Source organism: Oncorhynchus mykiss, chromosome 19 (assembly GCF_057628025.1).
Source record: "Oncorhynchus mykiss isolate SJ-2025 chromosome 19, ASM5762802v1, whole genome shotgun sequence".
In the NCBI taxonomy this organism is placed as follows: Eukaryota; Metazoa; Chordata; class Actinopteri; order Salmoniformes; family Salmonidae; genus Oncorhynchus; species Oncorhynchus mykiss.
Window position 1 is genome coordinate 28306115 of NC_143040.1, and position 22749 is coordinate 28328863.

Genomic DNA, 22749 nt, shown 5'->3' on the forward strand with positions numbered 1-22749 from the left:
TACATTTTTGAATAGAGAGGTTGCACAGAAAATGCTACCTCCTATATCATAGGATGTCAAACGATAACCTCTGATTGGGAACCAAACCAACATAAAAATAAAGAAACTAGAGTGCCCACCCTAGTCACACCCTGGCCTAACCAAAATAGAGAATAAAAACCTCTCTGGCCAGGGTGTGACAGTACCCTGCCATGCCATAACCTCCTCCCAGGGAGGTTATGCCATAACCTCCTCCCAGGTCCAGGATGTCCTCCACTCTCTTTTCTCCCGGGCCCAGAAACCCTGCTCCTCTTGAACACGCTGCTTGTCTCCTTTTTTGGTGGGTAGTTCTGTACCGATCGTCGTATGAAGGAGTGGACCAAAATGCAGCGTGGTAAGTGTTCATGATAAATCTAATACTCAAAACACTCGAACAAAATAACAACTAGGGAAAACCAAAACAGTCCTGTCAGGTGCAGACACTAAACAGAAAACAACTACCCACAAAACCCAAACAAAAAAAAGGACAACTTATATATGATCCCCAATCAGAGACAACGATAGACAGCTGCCTCTGATTGGGAACCAAACCAACATAGAAATAAAGAAACTAGAATGCCCACCCTAGTCACACCCTGGCCTAACCAAAATAGAGAATAAAAACCTCTTTATGGCCAGGCCGTGACAATGTCTGAACTCTAATATGGTCGCGATGCCCTGAAACTGGTCTTCGTGGGGAAAAGCCTCATTGACACAGCAGCTAGTATGGCAGTAACCACTTTCAATAAGGGAGACGCTGCTATATCAAATGTGATGGACAAATCGTGGCTTGACTGCACTTTGGTGACACTGGAAGCAATCAGAGAGGAGGATGCGAAGCGTGTTGTGAGAGCTGATGCTGCTTCAACGGAGTGTGGCAAGCGTAGGCGCAGGTCCAATGACACAGTCAAGACAGTAAAGTGGCACCAGCAACAACTCAAAGAGGACCTTACATATGGGGCAGGCATAGCTGATTTAATGTTCTGCACATTTTAACAGCCATACAAATTCCTTGTATTATGTGACAAATTGAGCAAAGTGATATGAGAATTTTCCCAAAACTGCATATTTGTCCAACAGACCAGTATTCAAAGCATATGCTCTATTGCTTGAAACAAATGTGTTAAACATGCTAATGTATTTGTAAAAGGTATATTTGATGTTTATTTGTCAGTTTAGAAGTGATATAAACTCAGCAAAAAAAAAAGAAATGTCTGTCTTTCAAAGATAAAGTCTAAGTAACTTCACAGATCTTCATTGTAGAGGGTTTGAACACTGTTTCAATGCTTGTTCAGTGAACCATAAACAATTAATGAACATGCACCTGTGGAACGGTCATTAAGACACTAACAGCTTACAGACGGTAGGCAATTAAGGTCACAGTTATGAAAACTTAGGACACTAAAGAGGCGTTTCTACTGACTCTGAAAAACACCAAAAGAAAGATGCCCAGGGTCCCTGCTCATCTGCGTGAACGTGCCTTAGGCATGCTGCAAGGAGACATGAGGACTACAGATGTGGCCAGGGAAATAAATTGCAACGTCCGTACTGTGAGACGCCTAAGACAGCGCTACAGGGAGACAGGACGGACAGCTGATCGTCCTCGCAGTGGCAGACCACGTGTGACAACACCTGCACGGGATCGGTACATCCGAACATCACACCTGCGGGACAGGTACAGGATGGGAAGAACAACTGCCCGAGTTACACCAGGAATGCACAATCCCTCCATCAGTGCTCAGACTGTCTGCAATAGGCTGAGAGAGGCTGGAGTGAGGGCTTGTAGGCCTGTTGTAAGAGACATGACAGGAGAGTGACAGGTAAATAAAAGGGGAGTGTAGCCCAGTATTGTCAGGTGACTTTCTGTGTATAGATTTCCTTGCTCCAGCAAATGTATTCAGAGTGAATAAAACGGAGTGATAGGAAAACATAACTATACAATGAGACTGTCACATAGGCCTACAGTGTCCTATGGCTGGAGCCTACTGTGATTACCGAGAAATTAGCTGTCACCAGACATCACCGGCAACAACGTTGCCTATGGGCACAAACCCACCGTCGCTGTATCAGACAGCACTGGCAAAAAGTGCTCTTCCCTGATGAACCGCGGTTTTGCCTCACCAGGGGTGATGGTCGGATTCGCGTTTATCATTGAAGGAATGAGCGTTACACTGAGGCCTGTACTCTGGAGCGGGATCGATTTGGAGGTGGAGGGTCCGTCATGGTCTGGGACGGTGTGTCACAGCATCATCGGACTGTGCTTGTTGTCATTGCAGGCAATATCAACGCTGTGCGTTACAGGGAAGACATCCTCCTCCCTCATGTGGTACCCTTCCTGCAGGCTCATCCTGACATGACCCTCCAACATGACAATGTCACCAGCCATACTGCCCGTTCTGTGCGTGATTTCCTGCAAGACAGGAATGTCAGTGTTCTGCCATGGCCAGTAAAGAGCCCAGATCTCAATCCCATTGAGCATGTCTGGGACCTGTTGGATTGGAGGGTGAGGGCTAGAGCCATTCCTCCCAGAAGTGTCTGGGAACTTGCAGGTGCCTTGGTGGAACATCTCACAGCAAGAACTGGCAAATCTGGTGCAGTCCATGAGGAGGAGATGCACTGCAGTACTTAATGCAGCTGGTGGACACACCAGATACTGACTGTTACTTTTGATTTTTACCCCCCCCCCCCTTTGTTCAGGGACAAATTACTCCATTTCTGTTAGTCTCATGTCTGTGGAACTTGTTCAGTTTATGTCTGTTGTTGAATCTTATGTTCATACAAATATTTACACATGTTAAGTTTACTGAAAATTAACGCAGTTGACAGTGAGAGGACGTTTATTTTTTTGCTGAGTTTATGTATAAGAGTTTAATGTGATTAATTTATGGAAAGTACATTTTAATTGCATTAGCTTATCTTCATCGGCCATTTTCTCAAAATGACACATTTTTCTGTCTTCCTTGGACATACATTCACATTATTCCAGACACAGGTTCTTAGGTCTTATAGTCAGAGGTTTTTTAAAAATATTTTGTGTTGTTTTGGTTTTAAGTGTCATTTTATCTGTAAATGTATGCAAAATATGCATCCGTCATACATGTGAAGTGTTTTTTGTATTTTTTATAATTCCATGAAAATACAATATTTTGATAAATGTATCTGTAAAAGTCCCAACATTTGAATCTGCCTTGAAGCAATGTGTTGAAAAACAGATTCTCATAATATGCAAATTAGCACATGTTAAAGGAGGTTTTGTCTCATTTGCATATTTGAATGTTAAAATATATAAAACTTGTAATACAATACAATGTTGTATTTATGTATACTTTCAAGTGGTAAAGTTTCAGTCCGATGAGACTAAAGGAAAAAATCCCAATTAGCCTGTGGCGCCTGGCCTTAATATTGACGGTATTAAAAATAAAACCGTTGGTATTTCAAAATACCCTGGTATATGGTATACCACCCAAGCTGAATGCACTACGATATAGGGAGTAATTCAGGATGTAACCAGTCTGAACGTTAATCGCTCAAAAACCTTGGCGGTAACCATTTTAATCGAAAAACTGTGTTGCTCTATTTCACCGGGACACTTATGGCATAATTGATCTGGCGTTAATCCTGTCTCATTTCTATTTTGCTTCCTTCTCGTCTGGAAGCCTGAATAGAAACGGACGGCAATAAAAAGGTTTGTGAGACCGTTACAGTTTGCCTGCCAGCCAGGGAAGGCTCTTTTAAACATTATATCTCTATTTTATAGGTTCCCTTCCATTTGTTTTGAAGGCCTAGTCCAGACTTAAAGAGCTGAGTTTAGGCACAGTAGGGTCATACAGGACATGCAGGGAAACAAAAAACTGAATGTCGTCAGTTAGAACAAAACAGTTTTCAATGCTGTGTGGACATGAGGATAAGTGATACAATAAAAAAGCATGAGCTGGCGCACACCCAGAAAAATTATTTTGTGTGGCGGTGCTGACTAACAGGGACTAAACTATAAAAATAGAGTTGCACACTCCATTTATAAACTCCCAGTAATTTATTGGGAAAATCACCAACATTACTGGGAGTTTATAAATGGAGTGTGCAACTCTTTTTATTTTTATAGTTTAGTCCCCGTTAGTCAGCACCGCCACACAAAATAATTTTTACAATAACATACAGTAATGTCTGATACAGTAAATATCACTGTAGATCGATGCTGCACTGTACTGCCTTGCACAAGACTGAACACAGTGGAAGCCCCAGGTGCTGTGAAGAGCCGTGTGTGTGTATGTGTGTGTGTGTGTGTGTGTGTGAGGAGATCCCCTCTCACAGTCATACAGTAGTTAGGGCTGTGGCGGTCTTGGAATTTTGGTAATTTGCCAGGCCATTGTACATGGTCATCGACAACCGTGTTTCCATAGTTTTTTTTAAGAAGCATATCCATTTGAAACTAGCCATTACACTTCGTTGTTATCTTGGTATTTTATTATTATTCAGGTTATTACTTACAAATAGAAATCAACAAATTAAGAAATGACAGTTTGGAGAGGATCTGTCACATTTTGGTATTGACACAACATCAACGGAGTCAAACTAAAGATATATGCCTACCTTGTCTGTTGGCTTTTCTGCATATAATTGTTTTTAATACAGATCCGATTTGACACAAAACCATTCAAATTAAGTCTGAAGGATTTTCTCTCACTTCTACCAAAACATTCGCACGACGTCACACACCCTGCTGTTGCCGTCATTCGATGGCATTTTCTTCAACAAGTGGACGCCGTAATGAAATAAATAATGTCATCTAAGCTACTGAGAGGCCTTTTACTAGATTAAATCATCACAGGAGCGTTCGATTCTTATTAAAGAGATGGAGTTCAGGCAGGCTACTTTAGGAAACTTTCTGAATGGACATATAGGCCTATAGAGAATCCGCAAACTCACGCACGCACACCTCAGTAAAAGCACCAGTCAATCAAAGCCAACAGCGTCGTCAGACACGGGCCTCCACCTTTTTTTTTAGGCTTTCCTGAAATTATGCTATAAGATATTTAACCAGGAAAGTATGAAGGGGACAGCTCTGCTATAGTATGAAGTTGACAATCATTCAAATAGAAACAAATACACGCAACATGTCCATAGCCTATTTATCTGCAACGCTGATGACCATTTTCAAGTACTGTGAGGAACTATTCTAATTTGTAAGGTGAAGAAAAAAACACTAAGAAGCCCAGTTGGGCACTTTCCCTACATTGCTCACATGGAGCGTGTAAATTATATAAAATAAACCAATACTTGTTTCTCACAAGTGTAGCAAGTTGTGAACTCTGCAAATAACATTTAAACTCAGAGAATGCAACTATAAATTACCCTAATTAATACATGCATTAGCAGAAATAAATGCAACCAAATTACAGGGATTAATGGTAAATTGTATGTTTTACGAACTGTAGTCTCCCACCTGGGCATTCATAACAGTGCATTGCGGGCTGACACTGTATACCCTATACTATTCTACTTTGCGGGGATAGGAGGGCAGCACGTATTTTATTTGTATTTTCTTCGCCTTGGGCAGCATATCGGCCTGGTACGGGCCTGATCAGCTTTGATTAGTCTAAAAATGAATTCTGTAACAAACTATACCATGCCAGGTAATGGCCAAACAATTGCTTATAATCATTAGTAAAAAACCCCTATTAGAAAAAGTTTGTCTACATGAAAATAGAGTTAATACAAAAAAAAAGAAAATGAATATAGCCCTATTTAATAAAAAAAAAAAAAATGGTTATTTGATTCATGACAATCATGACAATCTCTTCATCCATAATCGTCAATTAAGTCACAGCCCTAACAGTAGTATACCATTCAGCCAGACCTGGGCTCAAATAGTATTTGAAGTGCCAAGTGAGTTTGCACTTTTGGGACTGTTCCATTGATTCAGATGTACAAGGCAAACTCAATGTGCTTGGAAAAGGGATAGATATATCACCAACGGCAAAATGTCAACAAAACTGGAGACACCTGTTGAAGCGAAAGTATATGAAAGATATCAAATAGTCTTTGAACCCATGTGTGTGTGTATATGACTTTTGCATGTACTGTAGGCAGGCAGGTGGGGGATAGTGCAGGCAGTGAGTGGGCTACAGCTTGAGTGTGTTTATGCTTGACTGAGGTAAACGCTGCATCGACAAGATCTCCCTGTGGTGTCATTTAGAGATGAAGCTATCTGATGTGCTGTCTTCTGTCTCCTGTTCTGTTTGGAACTGGATGTGTACACAGTCAGTTATTGAGGAAAATGCTTTAGAGGGGCTATTTTTGTCGAGCAAAAGTGTGTGTGAGGATAAACTGTACCAGTGTGTTTGTGTGGGTGTGCGTGCGTGGCATGTGTGTATGTGCGCTACAGCAGTACATCCAAGTGAGTTCATACTGTGAGAGCAGGCCAGTGGGACGCCAATACATTCCAGTCAAAGGAAGTGACACGTGACTGACAAGCCACTTCACTTCCTTCCCGCCCAATTGGCCAATTACATCTCTCTGGATTGTGTCTTTTATCGTCTCTGACCACAGCCTTCCTGGTTTAATGAGCGGGTATACTCTGGCAGTGCTCTTCCCATTCTTTCTGATTTTCCACTCTTTTTCAAGAAGTGTGCCCTTGGGTGCTCCCTTTCATGGATTTAAAAGCATAGAAAATGGTGTGCATTGGAAGGTGGGAGTTTCCACTATTTTGCTTAAATCCATGCGAGAAAGTGCACACTACCTCAAATTGTTTTTTTTCTTCTTTCAAAAACAGTTTGATATTGATTTGCGCTTACCTGGCAGCAATGGAACTAATAGAATAGTCCCCAAAATGCAAACCCTGTTCAACTGGCAGTCCAGGTAAGCTTAGATGAACACTCAAAGTATTTGAAAGACGACAACCCCTTTTTGAATCGGGGACTGGTCTAGGGATCACTGGTGTGTGAGAACACTGAGCTGAGTAAGGATGTGTCTGTGCCAGGCTAGTATGTTTACTATCATGCCTGCTTGGCATGTTAATAGGCATTATAGACCTTCATGCTTAATCCCCCTCCACTGAATGCCTAAAAGCCTACTCTGCCTAATTCGCTGGGTCTCAGACCTGTAACGCACAGGATCAGTGTCTGGAAGACATGTCTATTGAATAGGGAGTCACGCTGATGGGATTTTTTTTTTGTCCAGCTCATCTAAAGCAGCACAAGCTAACATGCTAAACATAACGATAGCAATTTGTTCAAGGGGAAATAAACATGCCATCACGATGAGCTATTTTGCTAGGGTGAGGTTAGAGGTCAGCTGTGCTGCCCACAATATTTTCAGAGTCACGAATCATGAAGATTTGTCAGTGCTGTAATATGTGAGTTAAAGTTTAAAAGCGCTTCAGGGGGTTGTGTGGGGAGATCTCACCTCTATGGCAGCAGCACACTAATGTGCAAGCAGCTAATGTTGCTCTCTCCTATTAACAGATCCTCATAAGACTTTTTGTATTGTGGCTGAGAATTTTTTACATGTTTTTAACCATGTATTGAAATTAGGGATGACGGTAGTTTGCAGTGGCATTCATCCAAATGATAACAAGAAAGATGTGGCCAACACAATTAAAGGATTTGAAGTGTTCCAACATCTCTATTATAAGCTTAATAGATTTAGCATCAATTCTTAGGTTTGTTAAAAAAAATGCACTTGAGCTAAATGTGATTTTAACAGTGCTCTTGTAACCGGTGTGAAATGGCTAGCTAGTTAGCGAGGTGCGCGCTCAGAGACCTTGAAGTAGTTGCTTTGCAAGGGCCACCGCTTTTGTGGAGCGATGGGTAATGATGCTTCGTGGGAGGCAGTTGTTGCCCTGGTTCGAGCCCAGGTAGGGATGAGGAGAGGGACGGAAGCAACACTGTTTCACTCAATGATATGCAGTTTTGTCATGAGTCAGGGCAGTAATGTTAGGCCACCAGTCAATTCCACAATCAATATAGTCAGGTCTGACTTAGCTGAAACTCCAACCTGTCAGTCTCTCGCTGTTACTCTGTACAAGTACCCACTACCTTATACAGTATCTGACCTCAATGTCTCACATGCTGGACCTTTTTAGCCCAGCAGGCAATCTCTCTCTGCGCTGAAGCTAAATGTGCTTCACTAATTAGATCAGACGATACAGGGGACGCCACAATAGTTGCAGGAAAACCAACCAAATGCCAAGCAGAATTAATTGGATTCAATTAAGCGAGGGGCATCACTTTCATTACTTTTTTATCCCAATTTCGTGGTATCCAATTGGTAGTCGTTACAGTCTTGTCTCATCGCTGCAACTCCGTACGGACTCGGGAGAGGCGAAGGTCGAGAGCCATGCGTCCTCCGAAACACAACCCAACCAAGCCGCACTGCTTCTTGACACAATGCCCATCCAACCCGGAAGCCAGCCACACCAATGTGTCGGAGGAAACACCGTACACCTGGCGACCGTGTCTGCGTGCACTGCGCGCCACAGGAGTCGCTAGTGTGCGATGAGACAAGGATATCCGTACCGGCCAAACTCTCCCCTAACCCGGGCGACACTGGGCAAATTGTGCGCTGCAACATGGGACTCCCGGCTGCGACAGAACCTGGACTCGAACACAGAATCTCTAGCGGCACAGCTAGCACTGCGGTGCAGTGCCTTAGACCACTGCGCCACTCGGGAGGCCACTTTCAGGTTAATTGCCCTGACGACGGCGGGCTACGGCATTGTGATGTTCACCGCAGTGGCCCAGCTGCTCACGCTCTGCGTCCGAACTCTAATTGGCAGATGGTTGGGTGGACTCACTGGACTGTTAAATGCCATTAACATGGACCCTACTGTTGTAGCCTGCTGTTGTCACACTGACTGACTGATATTCAGAGCTAAATTCACTCATTTAAATAGGAGGGGGATCAGATTTGACCTGCTTGGTCAGATTTGTTTAGTTTTTTTACATTTCGGGGGCTGTGTTCATCAACACTCGCTGTCTGGAATAAGCCGGGCCCCAGCTCTGTTTGTTTTGTCTGGCCAAATCCTGTGGTCGTTGTCAACCGGACCTGGCTAGTTTTGGGAAGACTTTGACAGGCAGAATCCAGAATCAAAAGGCCTGCAAAGGGAAGGGAAGGGCAGATAGAAGAAGAAGAAGAAAAAAAAACGAGTAGAGTGAGGCGACCACAACGTGAGCAGAATTGTGAGGCTTTGACCGTGGCGCCAGGGGTAAGGAGGGTCCACTGTGCCAGACATGCAGCCTGGGTCAACCCTCTAGACTTCGTTGTTAGCGACTTAGCATGGTTGCCCTGAAGATGTAGCGAGCGAGGACGGTGGTAAACAGACTAATAGGCTCTATGTTTACCTCTCCACTCCCCGATGTCTATCCACTCGGAATGCACCGTACTAAGGGGGAGTGATAGAGCAAGAGAACGTGAGGGGCAGGGGAAGGGGGCAGAGAGAACCTTTTTTTTTAAAAAAATTTTTAAAAACATTTGAATATGTTTTTCAGTTGTTTTTTTCTTTTATTTTTTCTCCCTCTGCTCTCCACTGTCTGTTATAACGGGCAGTGTCCATCTGGTCTGTGTGTCTCTGGGGTCACTTAGCTGTTATAAAACCATTATCCATTGACGTTGATATGTATAGGAATAATTGAATTAGCCTTGTAGGCTATTAGTTGAATGGAGATGTATTGGATAAGGCTTGTCTAGTGAAACCGCTTTAACCAAGTCATATTCTGATCGTTCTAATCTATAATTGGGGATGATAGGATCGAAAGATGTCTATCGTTCTATATTTTATTGCTAACCAAATGGTAATAATTCAACTGATAAGACAATGCATTGAAGGGGAAGAGAAGGGCTTTCAGCAGCAATTTACATCCTCGGCAGTGTCTCGACCTTGTCACTGAAATGTCAGATGTTTCTAAAAATGAGCTCAGCCTGTCAGTTGTCCCCTCTAAAACTATGTTTGTCCTAAATGGCACCCTATTCGCTCTATAGTGCACTACTTTTGACCAGGACCTATAGGGTGCCATTTGGGACACAAAGCTGTGCTGCCTGTTCTTGTTTCCAGCATTGACTCTGCAGCACACTGCATCAGCAAACATCATACTCAAACAAGCACCCTTTGAGGGCTGAGATGTAGATGTGTTACTTAGGAAACCTGTGAATGGTCGGCTGGTCAATCTCTAAGGCATTCTTAGTCGATTACCAAACATTTATGTAAAAAAAACAAAAACAAAGCCTCGCATTCCTATTTTAAAAAAAAATTGTTTCATGTTTTTGCAGTGGATGCAGTTGATTCCGCAGCCCTGGCGCCAGGACGGCAAAGTGTTCCCATTTTGAACCATTTCATGTGTCTGAAGGTAGAACTCCGCCTACCCGGCATGACCAGAGAGCAAATCGAGTGCACCTATAGGCCTACAGCTGGCCAATCGGATAGCTCAGATCACCGAATCTGCAGTTTCCTTGAGCCATAGACTGTAAAAAGAAGCCTTGAACGCAAAGTAAAATGGATACTTTGAGATTACAAAACTTTTAAAACCATGACGGGAGAGACTTGAGGAATACAGCGAAGAGCTGCTGTTTGAGTAAGTTCATGTTGAAGTTGTTATTCAGCACTGTCAACACATTTATAAAACCATAAAATGCACATTTTCCCTAATTCCACTCACACTACAACCAGCTGCAATGAATGAGCAGGGTGCTGATAAGCTTGCATTATTATTATTGTTGTTATTATTATTATTATTATAGGCTTGTCTTTTTTTATATTGAGGAGTATTTCACTTTCTCTGGTCATTGGAGTAACAACATGAATTGGTGCAGGAAGCAGAAATAATGCAGTGCGACTTGAGTTCCGCCGTCAGCTGGAAGACCGTGTCCCCTTTTTCTCAGCGGAGGGAGGGAGAGAGGAGGAAGGGTGAGATGCAGCCTCACCGCTACTCCCCTCCCTGCCCTCAGACTGACCAACCGATGCTATTACCAGTGTCCAATCCCTACAATTAAAATGGAAAGAGAAGAACAACAATGCTAGGGCAATTCAAACATAGCCAATATGCAGTGATAATGTACTGGGCCTATAGCCGACTGCACAAAGCGGTTTTTAGTTGGTTAATGTTGCATAGGCTTACGTTTTTGTCCTGTGAAAAAATAAAATAATCTGTGCTGTAGATCTCAGCTTGCATTTCTACTCAAAGCGATCTTGACTCAAAGGTTGGTGACCACCGCTTTAGCTACATCTCAACTATACATAACTCAAATTGATTTTACCACAATGATTCAGTAGATCAGGGGTCTCCAACAGGTCGATCGCAAGCTACCAGTAGCTCGTAGCCCACCTATGAGTAGCTCGCTAAAGATTTCCCAAAGTACATGCAATTTTCACGTGTTCCATCTTAAACTGTCATAAACAGATCTCACAAGTATCAGACACTGCAAGCTCCCACCTATCTAGTCAACGCAACATTTGACATTATCCCACCCCAGGTTAGCCACTATTGGCTTAAAAAGCCAAACCTAACACTATCTGCCAATGAATTTCCAGCAATATTGCCCATTTTTGTCTGTGTGGTGCGGGCGTTTGTCTATCACTCCGTGTGTAGCCAGTAGTGATGAGTCGTTTGTTCACAAACTGCTCTTTTTGAACGGCTCTTTTTGGCGAATGTCAAATCCCATATGTGAAAGATGTTCATTTGACTCTCTGATTTGCGTACTTTTACTATTGTTGTTTGAGCTCCAGACATCTCATCTGCAGATAAACTATACAAATATTATCCGAAGATTGTTTCTGCACTGAGGAATTACCATCTAGTGAGAAGAGAGCCTCATTGTTTTAGGCTTTAAATTAGAGATTGACCATTTTTTTCATGGTTTTAGTTCACTTTCTAAGCATTACTGAACCAAGAGCCGTTTGAGAGCCAAATGATCCTGCTCACAGAAAAGACTCGTAATGCCCATCACTAGCGGTCGATGCGATGACTGTCTTGTGTGTTGACAGAAATACTTTTCTCAAAACCTTCTCAATTATGGGCAGAAAGATGAAATCAACTATCTTTCATCGAATCAGATGGCATATTCTTTACAAAACCATTTGATGTTGCCAATTATTTTAATGATTACTTCATTGGCAAAGTGGGCAAACTTAGGCAGGAAATGCCAACAACGAACAGTGAGAAATTGTATTCAGGCACAAAAAAAAACAAATAATGAAAGGAAAGCAGTACAAGTTTGGATTTTGTGAAGTTAGTGTGGGAGATGTGGGGAAATTATTGTTAACGATCAATAATGACAAACCTCCTGGCATTGACCACTTAGATGGAAAGCTACTGAGGATGGTGGCTGACTCTATAGCCACTCCTATCTGTCATATCTTTAATCTGAGCCTGGAGGAAAGTCTTTGTCCTCAGGCCTGGAGGGAAGCCAAAGTAATTCTGCTACCCAAGAGTGTTAAAGCGGCCTTTACTGGTTCTAACAGCAGACCTATAAACTTGCTGCCAGCTCTTAGCAAACTGTTGGGAAAAAATGTGTTTGACCAAATACAATGCTATTTCTCTGTAAACAAATTAATAACAGATGTTCAGCATGCTTATAGAGAAGGGCAGTCAACATGTACTGCACTGACACAAATGACATGATTGGTTGAAATAAATCGCTAATAAGAGGATTGTGGGAGCTGTACTATTAGATTTCAGTGCAGCCTTTGATATTATTGACCATAACCTGTTGTTGAAAAAACATACACTACCGTTCAAAAGTTTGGGGTCACTTAGAAATGTCCTTGTTTTTGAAAGAAAAGCAAAAAAAATGTGTCCATTAAAATAACATCAAATTGATCAGAAATACAGTGTAGACATTGTTAATGTTGTAAATGACTTGTAGCTGGAAACGGCAGATTTTTAATGGAATATCTACATCGGGGAACAGAGGCCCATTATCAGCAACCATCACTCTTGTGTTCCAATGGCATGTTGTGTTAGCTAATCCAAGTTGATCATTTTAAAAGGCTAATTGATCATCAGAAAACCCTTTTGCAATTATGTTAGCACAGCTGAAAACTGTTATGATTTAAAGAAGCAATAAAACTGGCCATCTTTAGACTAGTTAAGTATCTGGAGCATCAGCATTTGTGGGTTCGATTACAGGCTCAAAATGGCTAGAAGCAAAGCACTTCTGAAACTCGTCAGTCTATTCTTGTTCTGAGAGATCAAGGCTATTCCATGCAAGAAATTGCCAAGAAACTCAAGATCTCGTACAACGCTGTGAACTACTCCCTACACAGAACAGCGCAAACTGTCTCTAATCAGAATAGAAAGAGTGGGAGGCCCCGGTGCACAATGGAGCAAGAGGACAAGTACATTTGAGTGTTTAGTTTGAGAAACAGACGCCTCACTGGTAGTCCTCAACTGGTAGCTTCATTAAATAGTACCCGTAAAACACCAGTCTCAACGTCAACAGTGAAGAGGCGACTCCGGGATGCTGGCCTTCTAGGCAGAGTTGCAAAGAAAAAGCCATATCTCAGACTGGCCAATAAAAAGAAAAGATTAAGATGGGCAAAAGAACACAGACACTGGACAGGGGAACTCTGCCTAGAAGGCCAGCATCATGACCCTCCAGCATGACAATGCCACCAGCCATACTGCTCGTTCTGTGTGTGATTTCCTGCAAGACAGGAATGTCAGTGTTCTGCCATGGCCAGCAAAGAGCCCGGATCTCAATCCCATTGAGCACGTCTGGGATCTGCTGTTCCATTTCTGACTTGTCAAAACTATGGTTTGTTAACAAGAAATTTGTGGAGTGGTTTGAAAAACTTGTTTTAATGACTCCAACCTAAGTGTATGTAAACTTCCAACTTCACCTGTAAGAAATGCAAATAATGTCCTAAACTCTCTTTCGCTGTTTCTTTCAGGGCCTAAGGTTCATGGTGAGGCAGAAGTAACGGTGACGAGGAACAAATCTACAACCTAAGAAGATTCTGAATCTGCGGGTTTGTGTTTGTGTGTGTCAGACTGTCACTATGTGTGATGGCGTGAATGGCCTTTGGTCTAATTCTCGCCTCCCTCAGACATCCCTCTTCCTTCTCGCCCTCATCTAACTCTCACCACCACCATTTTTGTACCATGAGAGGACCCGCCCAGTACTCGGTGAGTAGTACGCCCGCGGCGTGTCTGCGCCGCTGTGCCGCGTGAGGGGCCCCCCGCCGGCCTTTCGCGGAATGGCTTCTTTGGACCTGCCCTACCGCTGTCCTCGTTGCGGGGAGCACAAACGCTTCCGGTCGCTGTCCTCCCTCCGCGCCCACCTGGAGTACAGCCATACCTACGAGACGCTCTACGTGCTCTCCAAGTCCAACAGCGTGTGTGACGCCGCTGCACTACTCCCCCTGGTGGCCGACGGAGACCTTCTCCTCGCTCCTTCTGCCCCCGGCGGCAACCGCAGCAACAACAACGACCCCTTCGACGGACTTCAACTCCGGTCTTCCGCCTTCAGGGACTTCAAGGAGCGTCGCTTCCCGTGCCGCGAGCTTCCCTGTCCCGACGACCTCGGCGGTTTGTCCACAACGTCCAACGCCGCGGCTCTCTACATCCCCAATGTAGAGTTCCCCCTGGGGGAGATCTTTGTGAAGAAAGCCATGAGTGCAGCCGGTGACCATCACGGTTCCCACAGCAACCAAAGCACGGCCGTGGCGGTGGCGGCGAATGTGGCGGCGAGCGCAGTGGAGGCGGCCTATGAGGAGGGTCTGGCCAGGCTGAAGGCAAGGGCCTTTGAGCGTCTGGAGCTGGACGAGAGGCTGGAGAAACTCTCAGAGGAGGTAATGGTAATCATCTACGTTTATTTATTTCAGTTTTGCCCTAACCTCTCCTTGAGTACCCCGAGCTAATTCCACTTATTCAATGTATAATATATACCAGTACTACCACACCTAATTCATTTGGTGAATTTATCACCAAGCCCACTAAGCTCATTAATTGAATCAGGCTTGTTCTAGAATGCTAATATGTGGAATACTAATATGAGAATACTCAAGAAGAGGTTTGGGAAACATTTAATTAACATTTAATTTCTTCCCATCACTACCCTTCTTTGGAAGAGAAAAGTAAAAATATATATATATATATTTATTGGTATTTTCTCCCCTTTTTTCAGAATATTTTTTTCTTCTGTATTTTACATACAGTGCCTTGCGAAAGTATTCGGCCCCCTTGAACTTTGCGACCTTTTGCCACATTTCAGGCTTCAAACATAAAGATATAAAACTGTATTTTTTTGTGAAGAATCAACAACAAGTGGGACACAATCATGAAGTGGAACGACATTTATTGGATATTTCAAACTTTTTTAACAAATCAAAAACTGAATAATTGGGCGTGCAAAATTATTCAGCCCCTTTACTTTCAATGAAGCAAACTCTCTCCAGAAGTTCAGTGAGGATCTCTGAATGATCCAATGTTGACCTAAATGACTAATGATGATAAATACAATCCACCTGTGTGTAATCAAGTCTCCGTATAAATGCACCTGCACTGTGATAGTCTCAGAGGTCCGTTAAAAGCGCAGAGAGCATCATGAAGAACAAGGAACACACCAGGCAGGTCTTAGATACTGTTGTGAAGAAGTTTAAAGCCGGATTTGGATACAAAAAGATTTCCCAAGCTTTAAACATCCCAAGGAGCACTGTGCAAGCGATAATATTGAAATGGAAGGAGTATCAGACCACTGAAATCTACCAAGACCTGGCCGTCCCTCTAAACTTTCAGCTCATACAAGGAGAAGACTGATCAGAGATGCAGCCAAGAGGCCCATGATCACTCTGGATGAACTGCAGAGATCTACAGCTGAGGTGGGAGACTCTGTCCATAGGACAACAATCAGTCGTATATTGCACAAATTTGGCCTTTATGGAAGAGTGGCAAGAAGAAAGCCATTTCTTAAAGATATCCATAAAAAGTGTTGTTTAAAGTTTGCCACAAGCCACCTGGGAGACACACCAAACATGTGGAAGAAGGTGCTCTGGTCAGATGAAACCAAAATTGAACTTTTTGGCAACAATGCAAAACGTTATGTTTGGCGTAAAAGCAACACAACTGAACACACCATCCCCACTGTCAAACATGGTGGTGGCAGCATCATGGTTTGGGCCTGCTTTTCTTCAGCAGGGACAGGGAAGATGGTTAAAATTGATGGGAAGATGGATGGCGTCAAATACAGGACCATTCTGGAAGAAAACCTGATGGAGTCTGCAAAAGACCTGAGACTGGGACGGAGATTTGTCTTCCAACAAGACAATGATCCAAAACATAAAGCAAAATCTACAATGGAATGGTTCAAAAATAAACATATCCAGGTGTTAGAATGGCCAAGTCAAAGTCCAGACCTGAATCCAATCGAGAATCTGTGGAAAGAACTGAAAACTGCTGTTCACAAATGCTCTCCATCCAACCTCACTGAGCTCGAGCTGTTTTGCAAGGAGGAATGGGAAAAAATGTCAGTCTCTCGATGTGCAAAACTGATAGAGACATACCCCAAGCGACTTACAGCTGTAATCGCAGCAAAAGGTGGCGCTACAAAGTATTAACTTAAGGGGGCTGAATAATTTTGCACGCCCAATTTTTCAGTTTTTGATTTGTTAAAGAAGTTTGAAATATCCAATAAATGTCGTTCCACTTCATGATTGTGTCCCACTTGTTGTTGATTCTTCACAAAAAATACAGTTTTATATCTTTATGTTTGAAGCCTGAAATGTGGCAAAAGGTCGCAAAGTTCAAGGGGGCCGAATACTTTCGCAAGGCACTGTATGTACCAACAAACTCAAATAAAAAGTATTTCCCATCACCACCACTGGACTGGAACCAAAATCCCTCCTCCATTGCAGGTGGAGCAGAAGATAGCTGCACGTGTGGGCCGGCTGCAGACAGAGCTGGAGAGGAAGAGCGGCGAGCTGGAGCGGGCCAAGCACGAGAGCGAGCGGCTGGGCCAGGAGAAACAGGACCTGGAGGACAAGGCATCGGAGCTCTCCCGCCAGGTGGATGTTTCGGTGGAGATGCTGGCCAACCTCAAGCAGGACCTGGTCAGCAAGGAGGAGGAGCTCACCCACAAACAACAGTGAGTCAGACAATATGGCGGTTTACCTTTACTGTGTAGGCCTTGTGTAGCTGTACTGTTGCTACCAGTAGGATAGGGGTGTGCCAATCTGGCCATACTTGTAATCGTATCCGTAAATTGGCAGTTGATAGTTGGATCAGATGATACTCGTGATTGTGAAAAACAAAATAGTTTTTATATGCCTAAGTAGATGTTGGCAAAATACCTAATCTCCCTGCAGGTTTATAGACCAAAAAGGCTCGTGTGTGTGTGTGTGTGTGTTGTAGTGGAAATTTCCTGTATTACCAAATCATGAGAGCAAACCACACACAAGTCAGAGTTATCATAAAGTCCATCTTTAATTAAATGAGCTCCATCACAACCCTGTGACTCTCAGATTAATTCAGTGTCTATAAATGAATTCTCTGAGAGTGCTTACACATTGCAACTGAGATCCTTTATAGCAAAGACACACATAGCCAGACAGCATTGGCTGTAAATTATCGTTCAGCTTTGTCTCCTAAACTATGTTCTTATCTCGCTCTTGGTACCATTCAGGACCAAAAACTAGCATATATCAAATACACCCTCCTGGACAAGATCACAGTGACTGGCACACAGACATTGTGGAGCCAAGACATTATTGGTTCCCCCTCAATCATCCCTTCACATGGTTTAAAAGATATGTTTACATATGAAGACAAGCTTGACTTCTCCCCTCTCTGCGGCCCAAGTAACTGAACCCAGGACAGAGAAAGGATAACTGCAAATGGCCACCACTATAGTATAACAAGATACATTCTAAATGAGAAGTAACTCACAAGCATATAATGAAAATAAAACATCTTATCTATGTTACCCAACTATTCTGATTAATCCCCAACAGTGTGTGTGTGTGTCCCTCAACTTGCAGCAGGCCGGGCAGAAAAGTTTGCTGTTACTCAGTCAGAATGTGCATGGGCGGTTCATATTTTCTCCCTACTCTCGGCCTGCTTGTTAGATATTATGCTTGCTAGCTGGCAAACATCCTCACCATTTGATTTATCATAGTAGTAGGCAAACAGGAGGCAGCAGCGATCTAAAAGTTCAGACCGAAAACAACATGCAAGTGAAGCGTGTGGACAGAGAAATACAAGCTTCACTCTAATGAATCAGTGCAGCAGGATCAACGTACAGCCCCGCCTTTCTGTTTACAGACAGGATAACTAGCCAGTTGAGTTATTTTAGACCACGTAGCACCGTGCACTTGACTGAAAGTTGCGCGCTGCCACCCAGATTTTTTTTTAAATAAAAAAATACTTTGATCATAGGAAAATTGCCTATATCTTTTAAGATGCTTGTTTTCTCCGACTACTCGGCACACCCCTACGGGCTTACCCACAAACAGTGAGTCTGATGATAGAGGCCTACTCTAAACCTTTCATGGATATACCTACAGTAGCTCTTTACTGTTGCAAGTGAGTCAGACCACATACTGTACAGGTTTAGCTTTACGGTGTATTCTTAGTGGCTGTGATATCCACGTGTGAGTTTGTGTTTATCTGGACCCTTGTGGATAAGTGAGCCAATATTCAGAAGCTGTTGCTAGTGCCACATACCGAGAAGGTTTGGACCCTGGTTTTCCTGCCAAACTGACTTTCATTTTGTGATGTTTGTGTCCATAACTCCATGTGTGAATGTGTGTTTGCCTGGACCCTTGTGGATAACTCACATCTGATGATGGCTGCTGGGTGCTTTGGTCTCTCTGCCCATTCACACAGTTGTCCACAGCTGTGTCAGTTTTACTGATGCATGGCTGAACTCTGAGGGTAAACCGAACAGTGACCCCGACATGGATGGTATGACGCTCTCTCTTACCCTCCTTTCTCTTTCTCTTTCTCTTTCCCTCTCCATCTCTTTCTCTTACCCTCCTCTCTCTCTCTCTCTCTCTCTCTCTCTCTCTCTCTCTCTCTCTCTCTCTCTCCCCCCTCTGGCTCTCTCTGTCCGTCAACACACTCTCTTACCCTCCTCTCTCTCTCTCTCTCTCTTTCTTTCTCTCTCTCCCTATCTCTCCCTCTCTCTCTCTCTCTCCCCCTCTGGCTCTCTCTGTCCCCGTCCACACACGCTCTCTCTTACCCTCCTCTCTTTCTCTTTCTCTCTCCCTCTCTCTCCCTCTCTCTCTCTCTCCCCCTCTGGCTCTCTCTGTCCGTCCACACACGCTCTCTCTTACCCTCTCCCCCCCCCCCCCTCTGGCTCTCTCTGTCCGTCCACACGCGCTCTCTCTCTTTTGATGGTGTGATTCTCTGTGGACGTCCAGTCCTCCAGATGTGGCCTTGCTGCCATCTCCATAACTCTGTGCCTGAAGCGTGCCTATTGACTGATGTCTCCATGTCACTGAGTGCCTCAGCATGCTCATTGGCCAGTCAGGCAGAAGGGTGGCTTGGACAGCAACATCTGGCCAATAGGAGACCAGTATCACATAGGCTCAAACCACCTGGCCTACTGTGTTTGGGGCAGCTTCAACAAGGCATAGTCATTACACTTAATTCAGTCAGGGGGTGAATGGGGAATATGAGAATAGCTGGCACACTTTATTGTGGTGGTTCAGTTTAGGATTTGTTTGCGAGTAAGATTTTCTCACTTAGATGGATTACATCCTCACTCATCGGATGTTCTATAATGATTTATAGTTTATAAAACATACGAATGAGCTTGTTAAACTAAGATTTAAAGTGGGCTATTTTTGCAGACAGATATTGTCTCTTAAGTCGTCAGGAAGCAGATTGTGCAGTCAACCTTTCAACCTGTTCTTAATTAGGTTGGAACTATTTATCAAAGTACAGCTGCCTCTACTTTTAAACCCCCCCGGATGTCGTTTTTCATAGCGCCCTTTGTTTTATCACAGGAGACCGTTTTTATTACTCATCACTGTATTCTTTACCAAAAGGTTGGCTGTGCTTCTTTTGAAGTTACGTAGATCACATCATTACGCTCTTTTTGTTCACAAGCTTCCGACTTACCTAACTTCACTGTTAAGATTTACAATGACAAGTTAACCAAAGGTGTGAACGGGTTTGATAACTCTGGAGACTCCTTTGGTGTCTACAGAGAGTTAAGTAAGTCAGCCTTCACTTTTCTTGCTACACATTTGTTAGGTTCTTATTTTTCCCATATTCCAGCCGAATTGGTAGAATGCTCGTGCGCTTCGGTCAGTGCTTCCATGGCTTTATTAAACTCTGGTAGCTCTATATTACAGGGAGAAACTGGTCCGTTTGTCGCCATATCAATAGTTGTTATTCCCTAAACACTCCCGACCGTGTTCAGGGTATTTTAGATTTCTTCACTCCCGTCTATAATACTACACCTTTTTATTAAGTATTTTCTAAGATAGCACCACACACTTCCCCGGATTATAATTAATTGGTCACGGCACTTAATACTTTGTATTAGAACCGATACCATAGTGTCTGCGAATTTAAATCGAAATCAAATCAAATCAAATGTATTTATATAGCCCTTCGTACATCAGCTGATATCTCAAAGTGCTGTACAGAAACCCAGCCTAAAACCCCAAACAGCAAGCAATGCAGGTGTAGAAGCACGGTGGCTAGGAAAAACTCCCTAGAAAGGCCAAAACCTAGGAAGAAACCTAGAGAGGAACCAGGCTATGTGGGGTGGTCAGTCCTCTTCTGGCTGTGCCGGGTGGAGATTATAACAGAACATGGCCAAGATGTTCAAATGTTCATAAATGACCAGCATGGCCCAATAATAATAATAATAATAATAATAATAATAATAATAATAATAATAATAATAATAATAATAATTATTATTATTATTATTATTTATTACTGGAGAATACGGACAGGACTTTATGTCCATTTCCAGTGCTTCCTCAAATATCACTATTATTGATAACCCACCTCATCTCTCATCGCGCCCTCTCCCCATAGGGCATAAACCAACCTCTCTCCGTATTGATACTGCTACTACACGTAAATCAAACAGTGTTCGAATATCCTATCTTTTCTTTTTTTTTTTTTTAACTCACCATCTTCTAGAACTCTCGTCTTAAACCAAAAAGTCACTGCAACTGGGACTTTAGTCATTTTTCCAGATCTCGCAGGGGAATATCCTCACTAGGGACCTATCCTATATGGAACCTACCCATCACTAATATTAGATATAGGAACTAGCCTACCTTGTTCGTTGCCAGCTCTGCTCCATTGATCTGGATTCTATGGTTTGACTACAAATCGTGGTGAATCCTGCCGACAACGCCATCTGTTAGGTTCTTAGGTTCGGTCCTGTTAGGTTCTAGAGTAAATAACTCAAGGACGCTAGATAAGCTTTAATTAACCAAGTTTAATTCTTCCCAAAGGTTCTGTACAGCTGTAATTCAAACAACCCAATATTTCTCCCATCACAGATACATATATATATACATATCCCACCTAAGACACTCTTCCTTCTCTCCAATCCTTACATCTTATGGTTCTACAGGAAAAGCGTAACAGGATACTAAATCCGTATTACTCCCTTCAGGGGATCTCCTGACCTTAACCACTCCTTCACCTAATCCACAGATATCCATCTGTCTCCCCTATATCAACACATCACTCTCCTCTCCTCCATCAAACACATTCCAAAGCCTTCTGGCTTTCTACAGAGAACCCTTAACTTCTGACACTAAAGCCATTCTCTTCCACTCTTCCTATTCAAGGCTTCTTCTTCTCTATCATTTATTTAATATCTCAATGTTCAAAATGTCGAATTCAACAACATGTTTGGAATGATCTCCAAAATACATGTTGAATAGATACTTTAGTGTCCCTAGGGCAGTTCAGGCAGTTCTTATCATGAAGAATGTTTTTTGTTGATGGTTTTGGGTGTATTTATGTTTGTCCAATATGTGTTGCCTTGTATTTGATTTGTTTTATATTGTATTTGATTGTCGATGTATTTTTATGAAATTGTACATGCAAGGCTCCCTCGTAAGAGACACCGGTCTCAATGGTGACTCCCTGATTTAAATGAAGGTAAATGAAAAAGGATTGGTACTGTAAGTTTAGCTCAGCTAGCATTAGTGATGCATTGGACCGCTAATAGAAGAGGCACACAGAGCATCACTGCACAGTGTAGGATGTTAAAGCATAAAGCAACCCCTTCCTCTTTCTGTCTGTCCTTATCCTTACCACTCCCTCCCTCTCTCCTCTGACTCAGCAGTTAGTCTGCTTATCAGTGTAGGATGTTAAAGCAACCCCTTCCTCTTTCTGTCTGTCCTTATCCTTACCACTCCCTCCCTCTCTCCTCTGACTCAGCAGTTAGTCTGCTTATCAGTGTAGGATGTTAAAGCAACCCCTTCCTCTTTCTGTCTGTCCTTATCCTTACCACTTCCTCCTCTGACTCAGCAGTTAGTCTGCTTATCAGGGCTAGATAATATGTTGCCTGTCTGCGGACAGACGGATAGATAGATAGATACTGTCCAGAGCAAGGCCTGGGATGTCATCATGGCCACATTACTGCCATAGCACCAGACATACCAATAAGCACATGCACACAGTGTGCACACAGCTTTAATGTGGGGACCAAACAATTGATTCCCATTCAAAATCCTATTTTCCCGAAACCTAACCCCTAAGCCTAAAATAGGGTATTTTCGACTCATTTGCGTAAACATAAATCATTTCAGGGTTA

The 22749-nt window shown here is 43.1% G+C and overlaps 1 protein-coding gene across 1 annotated transcript in view; it reads left to right on the top strand.

The window, feature by feature from the left end:
• Positions 1–22749, top strand: part of LOC110498678 (F-box only protein 41) — a 112502-nt gene that overhangs the window by 14418 nt on the left and 75335 nt on the right. Inside the window, exons 2-3 of the mRNA XM_036954437.2 lie at positions 13904–14803; positions 16865–17094. Of these exons, the coding sequence (XP_036810332.1) occupies positions 14210–14803; positions 16865–17094 (824 nt within the window). The 5' untranslated portion in view covers positions 13904–14209. The remainder of the gene's footprint in view (positions 1–13903; positions 14804–16864; positions 17095–22749) is intronic.